Source organism: Aulostomus chinensis, chromosome 17, assembly GCF_037954235.1.
Source record: "Aulostomus chinensis isolate RoL2024-O1b breed Wild chromosome 17, RoL_Achi_v1.0, whole genome shotgun sequence".
In the NCBI taxonomy this organism is placed as follows: domain Eukaryota; kingdom Metazoa; phylum Chordata; class Actinopteri; order Syngnathiformes; family Aulostomidae; genus Aulostomus; species Aulostomus chinensis.
The window spans coordinates 27063027-27072790 of NC_141336.1; the positions used below are offsets into that span (position 1 = coordinate 27063027).

A 9764-nucleotide genomic window follows, 5' to 3' on the forward strand; every position below is an offset into this window, starting at 1 on the left:
TCGTGCGCGCGCACACACACACACACACACACACACAAAATATCAATAATACACAAGTTGGGGGAGCAAACAGGTCCCCTACAGTTTGAATGACAGGTCAGGTCTGTTTTTCCTGATTGGTCCTGAGCAGTGATGACAGGTGACAGTTCATCAGATAACTTGCTCGCTTGCACACATACACACACATACACACACCTGATAAATCAACCGATCAATATGCAGAGGAGCTGAAATCTATGAGGTCAGAGGTCATCAGGAGCCTTCTGGGAGTCAACTGGAGAGGAAGACTCCTGCAGCAGAGAGGAAGACAATGCTCAAACACATTTAACAGGACATTCAATGTTCTTTACTGCATCTTGAGCTACATTTCATGACCAAACCTTTTTGTATACACATTAAAATTAAAAACAAAACCTCTTCTCAAACTACCATTTTGTATATGGAGGGGGGGGGGGGGCGCTGACAACCCTTCAGCTCTGACATCACTGGAGGCTGAGCAGCCTGATGGAGCAGATTCAAAACTCAGGTACAACTAGAGAACCAAAGGAACTCATCCTCACCTCCTTCATCTCTCTGGCAGCGACCTCCTCGTCCTCCTCCTCAGCTGGAATGATGTCCATCTTGTCCTCCTCTGGTCTATCTCCTTCCTCCATCCCATGTTCAGCCTCCCATTCCTGAAGAACCTCATCCAGGTTGAACCTGCGTCTGTAGTTCACGAGGAAGTTTTTCACCTGTATCACCGACTTGTTACCGATCACATCTGAGATGGCTTGGAAGTCCCGCCCATACTTCCTGATGGCTGTGTCAGTGGATGAGAGGAAAGAGGAAACTGGTGAGGAGGAGTGGGGGGGTAGTGCTTGGGGGTGTCATCAAGGTGTGTCAGGTGTTTACCTTGAACAGCCAGCAGCTGCTCATCTGTAGTCCAGCGAGTGTTAAACTTGTGGTTTACCTGAGAAAAACCATGAACACTTCTATCAGGGTTAGGGTTGTACAAAAATGATACAGTATTCCATTGCTAGTTAGCTACATCTAGGGTTGCCAACCGTCCCGTATTAGCCAGGACGCCCCGTATTTGAGGTAAAAGAGGCGCATCCCGTACGGAGCATTGTTTGTCCCGGCCTCCCTGGTAAAGGGAAGATGGAAATATTTTTCGGTTTGTGCGGCATGCAGAGTGTCTGCAGGATGCCTGCCTGTGTGTTTGTGTGCTGTATTCGACAGTCGCTAGGACAGGCAGGCAACACTCGTGCGTGTGCGCGGTGCGGGAGATTCCATTTCCTTGATTATGGTATGAATAGGACTTGTTACAGTAAGTGTAATACATGTAAGCCATGCTATTTTTGTATAACTATGCCAAAATAAACTTTTCTATGCATTTCGGGAGTTTTGACCCACACAATACCCCAAAATTTTTCAACCAGGGGGTGTCCCTTATTTCAGTCTCTAGGAGTTGGCAACCCTAACTACATCGCCAACTCCCTGGTTGGCTACATTGCCATGCTAACTGCCATGTTGGCTATGTCGCCAATTCCCTGGTTGGCTACATGCCCTTCAGTAACTTGCAATCATCTGCTGATAGACTTTTGGAGGTTTCGAGCAACAGCAGAGAGAAAATCCGTTACACAGCTTTTGTCAAATACTCCCAAAAATTGTGGACCAAGGGCCAACAACACAGCACATATCAGGGGAGCAACTAACTAGATTTTTTTTTAAAAAGGAGGCCTAAAAAGTTTTTCTTTGCTAACTTTACTTAGCTTCGCACTTGCTCTCTGCTGCACTTTTAAAAACACACTAATTTGTATCTATTTCATGTGTTGACACTGAAATCTTATTTTCTGTTGCACGATATGCATTTTATAGAATTAGGTGTTACGTCCCATAACAGAACAAAACTTCTGCTACTTTGAAATGTGTTGCCACATGTACCTCTGGTTGCCTGAAATCGTCAACCCCTGAGTTGAGCTTTTCCTTCAGAGTGCTATTGGACTGTTTGATTGTCTGAATCTGAAAAAGACAAAAACAGGTGAGGACAGACATACTGTTTGTAGACAGACAGAATGTTAGATGGACAACCAGCCAGACAGACCTGCCTCTTGAGGGACACCAGTTGACCGTCCAGCTGCCGTGTGAGTCCCTGGGCAGAGTTAGTTGATAGAGAAACAACATCTTGCTGATTCAGGAACATTCCTCTGGGAGGCCGTTTCTTCACACGCTGAGACGCTTTACCACCTGGTGACTGACCGATGGAAAGTGTTCACTACAGGTTCTGTCAGCTGTCCCACACCTTGATTTTTGTAACCTTTGTTCAGTCAGGGGAAACTCACACAGTTACACACTTGGAAGATGCTCAGTACAATCTCAGTCTGATTTGCTGGCCATTGAGTACCCCACCAGTACTGGGGACTGAGCCAATGACCAATACAATCGCAAATTCGCTTCTCTAAAGATTAGGTCACCAGTGCCCTACCAATGACTTCCCCATCCATCTTCAACCACCTATCCAGGATAAGGTCACAGAGGTGGCAGCCTTAATAGGAGCCCCAAACTTCTCTTAATCTGGCCAGTGCTGACCAAGGGATCCTGAGGGGTCCCCAGGCCACTGTGGAGATGTAGCCCCTCCACCTTATCTTTGGTCTGCCATTGGCCTCCCAGCAGGACGCGTCTGTAACACCAGGGTGTCCTGGTGGCACCCTGACCAGATGGTGAACCACTTCAACTGGCCCCTTTGGACCAAAAGCACCAGCAGATCTACCCCGGGTCCCCCCTGAATGACCAAATTTCTCACCTTATCACTAAGGAAGACACCAACCTTCCTCCTGAGGAAACACATTTCAGCCGCTTGTATTCGTGATGTCATTCTTTCAGTCATAACCTCGATTTCATGTCCATAGGTGAGAGTAGAAACTACAGTAACACAGACCAATAGATAGAGGGCTTTGTTTTCTGCCTTCTACAATGTCTTCTATCACCCACAGTGCGTGGGGTACTGGTTTCACAGTATCCTGCAGGTTGACAACATCACTGCCTCGAAGCAACGAGAACTTGCCATCACAACTTCGGCATGGTATCAGCTGCTTCCTAGAGAGAAAAGTGCCCTGGCTGCTTGCAAAGCATACACAGCCCAGTGCCGCTGCTGCGCACCTGGACTTGCCCGGAACAATCAGTAGTGTTGCTGACTGTCCTGTGGGTTGTTAATCTGAGGGAGATGTATGTGAGGAGCCCCAAGAAGAAGTCCAGATTCAGAAGTCCACCTTCAGCTCCACCAGCGGCTTACTAACAGGAGATCTGGCAGGTCCAGGCCAAGGTCCACAATACCATGATACTGTGAAACTGTAAATTTCTCCAAGTTCATGTCTAAAAGTCACACTGGTACGTCCCTGCCAACGATGACCTCAATCACTTTAAACGTCCACAATGACTGTGGATGACAAAGAAACTTCATTGGATGATTTTCTTACCTTCAGCCCTGCAGCATGTTTGACCTCTGACCTTTCAGAGCCCGGGCTCACCTAAAACCCAAGGATACTGATACACTCAGTAAATGGGGAGTTAACAGTCAATCAAGTTGTTAAACAGTTGATGGTTTACCTCCTTCTTGTCTTCTCTCGGCTGGTTTGACTCAAAGTCACTGGGAGGATTATTGTCGTCCACGTCGTCATCACTGCAAAAGTTTCAATAATTTGGTTGACAACAAGCTTGTCAGAAGCCAAATGTTAAGATTCCAAACCGGCAGCAACTGACTCCTGTGTTACCTGTGCAGGTCACAACTCACCTGTCATCTTTCTCTCTCTTGTGTTTGCGGGTCTGACGGTCCATCAAGCTGGTTTTACTGCGACTTTTCTTCCAAGAGTAATAAAAGCGAACCAAACTGGCCATCGACTTATCAGGTAACTAGAAATACAAACACGACATCTTAATCCGTACTGGTCACAGTGGGTGTAGAACTGCTGGTTTGCATCAGGAACTGACCATCTGCTGGATACGGTGAAAACTCTTCCCGTGGAAACTGAAGGCCTGCTCAAACAGGACTCTGTCCTCCACCGTCCACTCGTCGGGAAACGGAGTGAAGTTTGGCAGGTCAGCCAGAGATTTCTCAATGTTGTGTTTGTGCCAGAAAAGCATCCCAAGAGCCTGGAAGTGACACATCCATGAAACACGGTGATGTCACTACAGATGGAGCATGATGAGGATGAAAATTTACCTGCTCCATGTTGTAGCCATGTTTCTCTTTGGCGATGGCGATGTACTCATCCACTGGAACACAGCAAACATGGTGGACTAAGATACGGAATGATCGGATGTAGAACTAATAGCTGATTGACATCTCAAGTCTTACACTGAGTCTGGTTCAGGCAGCTGCTGGGGATCCACACCAGCATGCCCAGGTTGTCTCTGAGCTGAGCCACCTGGGCTACCTCTGGAAGCACACACACACACACACACACACACACACACATCCCCAATCTTCTTCATGTTCAGGAGCACATGCAATAATGCCACTTCCACCTAGGGCCTGACCCGTATGGGCTCCTTACTGATTTTACAATTGAGAAAACAAATCAGTCATCGCTGATACGAGCAACCGAACAGATCCAAGAGAGATCTCTCTATGTTCACTTTGCACCGACATGATGATGTAAAGGTTGAAGGTTAATGTCTGGAAAACTTAATTTATAAAAAAATACACATTTAATATCATCATAGATGACCATTTCAATACAAGCCAAAATAAAATAGTGAAATAAACAAGGTTGAGATGCTGGCGTGCCCTCTGATGGACACACCACGTTTACACCACCAGCAGCTTTGTTTTCTGCGCACATTGGAAAATGTATGCAACAGGATGGATGGCAATAATGGCCCTACTTCCTTCTGGGTTTTTAAGTGTCAGCTGCATCCAAACGCAAGATACATGATCCTGCATCACTCAACTTTCGATCAGGAGAATCTATCAGACTGCCAGAGCCAGTTAGAACCCTACTGCCACCAGCTGCTTGTCTTGGGTGGACAGCTGACAGGTCAGATCCTCACAACAAAATGGCACTTTTCCAAATGTTTTCTGACACACGTGAAAAGTGAATAACGGAAACAGGACTGGGGGATCAGGCCCGACTATCGCCTCCTTCCTCAGGTCCAAACCCACTAACATCAGCGTCCAACAGTCCGTCAGAGCGCCAGTCCCCCTCCGGACCCCACCTCAGGTGGAGCTGGTAGAGGAGTGGTGCTCAGCTGGCGCATGTCGGAGTCTCGTTTCACTCAGGATGAGTGAGGACTGAACAAACTGGTGCACTACTTGAGACTTGGGGAAAGTCGAGCGGAAATTGCCATTTACACCGACTTCTCAATGTGCATGTCTTGTTACACCGTCACGTATCAGTGCCACATGAGTGCTGTCACATCCACGGAGGCTCGGCGGGCGGAACTGGAACCCATCTCGCTGTAGTGGAGGTGCTCGAGGCTCCCACTCAGCCTCGAGCCTCCTCGGCTTTCTTACCAGGGTCAAAGTCCGGAACGACAGCTTGATACTGCGGTCCGACCCGCATCCCGCCTCCGCCTGTGCGCGCGCGCGCGCACACACACACACACACACACACACACACACACACACACACACACACACACACACACTTCTTAGTCTCGGTTCTTATATACGGAAAAGCCGCCCCCCCGGTGAACGAGACTTCTCACCGTGCTCCTCGTCGCTACTGGAGCCTGAACTTCCTTCTTCCCAGCAGTTGCTAGTGTTGGTTCCATTACCGGACAGACTCTTGGCGCCGAGCTGAGCGGCTGCTCCGGCGCCGCCGCCTGCCGAGGCTCTGCCTCTCCTCTTCCCCGGAACCTCCAGGTTTCTCTCCAACATCACCGGCATGACGACGGAGGGAGCGCAGGCTTCCTCGACTTCCAGTGAGCTTCCAAACGGGCAAGCTGCTCCGCCAGTGGAACCGGACCGGTGACTGCTAACGTGTAGCCTCGGCGTTAAACTCACAGAGAGCAGCGGCGCAAGCTTCCGGTGTGAAAGTGGAGAACCCTAATAACTACAGTTCCCAGAATGCACTATAACAGGACGCTGCGTAGCTGCCACAACCGACGAACTGAACGGTCACTCCATCAAAAAAAAAGAACGGTCACTTCAAAGAGTAGGATACACAGAAACGAAGTTGTTGGGAGCCACCAGATGGCGATACGCCACATTGAAAATGCAACAAGAGCCGGAGGACAGCAGAGTGACGTCAGTGGAACGATGTTCAGTAATAAACTACAGTTGTTTAGCCAGCAGAAGTAACAATAAAAGTTAACATCATTAAGGAAATTAATACCTGCTGCAACATGACATCACCTCCTTAATGTGATAAACAGAATTTACAAACTGAAATTGTTTCTTTCTATAGTTGATGATATTTCTCAGACTTTTCAATTAATGATGCAGACTCCGTCTCCAACCCTGCCAAAGACCTGATTCCCCGCATCCATGATGAATTTGCAGAGCAGTGGGACCTTTGTCTTTAGACAAATCCCCAGGTAGCGATGGTCTTACAGCCAAATTCTACAAACGTTTTTGGGACATATTAAAAGATCCATTCTTTCTGATGTTAAAAGGAGTAGGTGATAATTTGACATTTCCTCCCACTATGAAACAAGGCATAACGTTAGTGATTCACAGTCTGGCTTTATGAAGGGCAGAGCCGTTCACACCAATATATGTTTGGTTCTGGATCTCTTAGATTACAGTCATTTTGTAGCCTATAGAATACATAATAACCTCTTTACCAGGAGGTACATCTCCTCGATTTACAATCCAACACGGGTCAAACAGGGCTGTCCCATTTCTCTTTATAATAGCTATAGGGTTAGGGTCAGCTTCTCTCTCGCCACTGACCCCCCCCCCCCCCCAACTAGCTAACAACTAACTAACCCTAACTCACTAACCAGCTAGGATAACCAACTAATCCTAACCTCCTAACAATCACACATCAACTGGTTGTTTTATATCTGGCACCTGAATCTGTTACTACTGTACTCTTACTTCTCTGTCTCCATTATTTGTTGTTTGTTTATTTATCTATTAAGTTAGCTAAAAGGCTAAATTTCACCTGGAGCCGGGTTAGGGTTATATAACACCCCCCCACACACACACACACACACACACACACACAGTGAGGGCTGCTATGTTCGCTATGTGCTCAATGTGGGACACTTGACCCGTCCCTCAAAACAAACATCCACACATGGCATGGAGCAGCAGGATGGGGGTGGGTGGGGAGCTATAAAAGCCTCAAGGAGCCAAGTAGGAAGGTTGGACACTGAGAGACATGGACACACGCTGGGAGACATGGACACACGCTGGGAGACATGGACACAGGCGGGGACACTGAGACATGCATCTGAGTTTTCTTGATTTTTGGAAGATTTCGTTGTATTGAGGTTGGAGGACTAGCAGCGTCCCAGGTGTGTTTGGGTGGTGCAGAGACCCGTCCCACAGACACCATGCCATCATTGGTGTCTTCAACACAGCGTCAGTGTGAGAAGACAGCATTTGCCTTCTACTGCGCGGTGCGAGAGGGGCTGGCTGTCTGGCTGCTAGAGGACATGCGTAACATGGAGGTCTTCTGCTGGGACGACAGTCGACCGCGCTCCTTCTCTCCCGCAGAGGCTCTGCTGTACGCGCTGGTGCACGACCACCAGGACTACGCTCGCTACTTGCTCAACAGGTTCTCAGTGAGTGCACTCAGTGCCCCACGCTGCAAATTCTGCTGCTGCCACAGAAGCAGCATGCCGCACCTCAACATGGCCGTGCGTTACAACCGCCTCGCAATCCTTGGCATGATGGTGGAGACGCTGAAGAGCTCAGACCTGAAGAGCTGGCAGCAGGTGTACCTGGACAGCTGCAGTGGCTGTGCACATGAGGTGGACGCTGGAAAGACAGCCGTGCAGCTGGCAGTGGAGCTTTCCCGGCCCGACTGTCTGCTGCTGCTGCTGGCTCATGGAGCATGTCCCCAAGGCCTCGATGCAGCCCTGGAGAGACTTGACTTGTCTAGCATGGCAGCTCGGGGCCATGCACAGCGCTGTCTGGACCTCCTGCTACTGTTCCTCCCAAAACTGCCAATTTTGCACCGCCTCCAGAATGAGCCGCAGCACTGGCAAAGCCTGCTGGGAAATGAAATGTTCAGCTGGCTGTGTGGACTGGCCCCACCGCCTCTGCTACTGCAGGCTCTCAGGACTTTGGCCCGCTGTGTTCCAGGTCAGATAAGCCACCTGCCCAACTTCCTGCAGCCAAACAGCTGGCAGTGATGTCACTGACACTGTAGAAAAACACTTGTTTGTTGACGTGTAAATACATTGTAAACAACACAGATCAGTAGAGACATCTCAGACTGAAATCAGCAGATAGGTTTGACCTGAAGGTGTCTTGTGTTGTGAGTTTGTGACAATAAAGATGAGTGATGATTGACTCCTTAGTATTCATTCAGGCTTCATCTCTTTAAAAACCTGCAGCACAAAGATGCCACTAGAAAAACAATGAGATGATAGTAAACAGAGAATAAATCAATTTGAAAAACATATTTTAATTGAGTTTTGGTTGCATGGTCAGATAAAGGAAGCCAAGCAGCGATCTGACTGGTCGGGCAACTGTGACCCCAAACACGCTTCCATTTTCTCCTCTCATCAGCGCTCCAGATAATGAGACTGAGACAATGCTGTTGTTGATCCCTGCAAAAAAACTTTACTGGTACATAGAAATCCATCCATATGGGCGGCATGGCTCAGGGGGAGAGTGGCCGTCTAGCAACCAAAGGGTCGCAGGTTCGATCCTCGACCCCGGTGACCATGTCGAAGTGTCCTTGAGCAAGATACTGAACCCCTAATTGCTCCTGATGAGCAGGTTGGCGCCTTGCATGGCAGCCTCCACCATCAGTGTGTGAGTGTGTGTGAATGAGACGACACTGTGAAGAGCTTTGAGTGCCGCGAAGGTAGAAAAGCGCTCTATAAAATTGAGTCCATTTACCATCCATCCATCATCCCTCCATCATCCCTCCATGTTCCCCCTCTTCTCCTGTTGAGGGTGGTGGGGGTGGAGCCTATCCCAGCAGCCTTCCCCCTGGACAGGTCACCAGTCCATGGCAGGGCCAACACATAGAGACAGACAACCATTGGCTCTCCCAGCCATGCCTACGGTCAATTTAGAGTCTGGATTAACCTGGTCCCTCTTGATGTCTTTGGACTGTGGAGGAAGCTGGAGTACCAGAGAGAACCCAGCAGGAACAGGGAGAACATGGAGACTCACCCAGAAAGACCCCGTGCTGCAGCCGGGGCTCCACCCACAACCTTCTTGCTGGGGGCCACAGGGAGGACCACTGCTCCACCCACAACCTTCTTGCTGGGGGGCCACAGGGAGGACCAGTGAGGATAGGCTCCATCCCCACCACCCTTAACAGGAGAAGAGGGAGAAGATGGAGGGATGGATGGACAGCATTTAAGATTCTAAAGTGAATTTGTGCATATGTGTGTATATATATATATATATATATATATATATATATGTATATCTGTATATATATATGTTTATATATATAAAAACACACGTATATCTATATCTATATCTATATCTATGTACACACACACACACACACACACACACATGGACGGTTTGGCTCCATACTGCCTCAAGTGTCTCTCCTGGAATGACACTGGGACCCTGGAGTCCATGTGGGTCCAGTGAACTCATCGTTATGCTCCAGGAACCAGTGTGAACTGCCAGAAGTGGCTAT

General features: G+C 48.6%; 2 protein-coding genes across 3 annotated transcripts in view; one reads left to right on the plus strand and one right to left on the minus strand.

Moving 5' to 3' along the window:
- rcor1 (REST corepressor 1) overlaps positions 1-6017 on the minus strand; it is a 6751-nt gene extending 734 nt beyond the window's left edge. Inside the window, exons 1-13 of one of the 2 annotated variants that reach the window (XM_086182172.1) lie at positions 5686-6009; positions 5492-5551; positions 4334-4414; positions 4199-4251; positions 3967-4128; positions 3770-3888; positions 3586-3658; positions 3456-3506; positions 2084-2233; positions 1924-2001; positions 892-949; positions 561-799; positions 1-290 (exon numbers count right to left, since the gene is read on the minus strand). The exon at positions 1-290 is cut by the window's left edge and continues 733 nt beyond it. In XM_086182172.1, coding sequence (XP_086038298.1) covers positions 243-290; positions 561-799; positions 892-949; positions 1924-2001; positions 2084-2233; positions 3456-3506; positions 3586-3658; positions 3770-3888; positions 3967-4128; positions 4199-4251; positions 4334-4414; positions 5492-5551; positions 5686-5866 — 1353 coding nt within the window. In that variant the 5' untranslated portion in view covers positions 5867-6009 and the 3' untranslated portion in view covers positions 1-242. Of the gene's footprint in view, positions 291-560; positions 800-891; positions 950-1923; positions 2002-2083; positions 2234-3455; positions 3507-3585; positions 3659-3769; positions 3889-3966; positions 4129-4198; positions 4252-4333; positions 4415-5491; positions 5552-5685 lie in introns of both variants that reach the window. The other variant, XM_086182171.1, reaches the window with a different exon arrangement.
- Positions 6018-7332: 1315 nt separating this feature from the next.
- ankrd9 (ankyrin repeat domain 9) lies at positions 7333-8400 on the plus strand. The gene has a single exon (XM_086182814.1). The coding sequence runs from the start codon at positions 7483-7485 to the stop codon at positions 8284-8286; it is 804 nt and encodes a 267-aa protein (XP_086038940.1). The 5' UTR covers positions 7333-7482; the 3' UTR covers positions 8287-8400.
- Positions 8401-9764: the final 1364 nt, after the last annotated feature.

Excerpts from the sequence above, each read along its gene's own strand:
- ankrd9 (XM_086182814.1), top strand. The coding sequence starts at position 7,483 with ATGCCATCATTGGTGTCTTCAACACAGCGTCAGTGTGAGAAGACAGCA.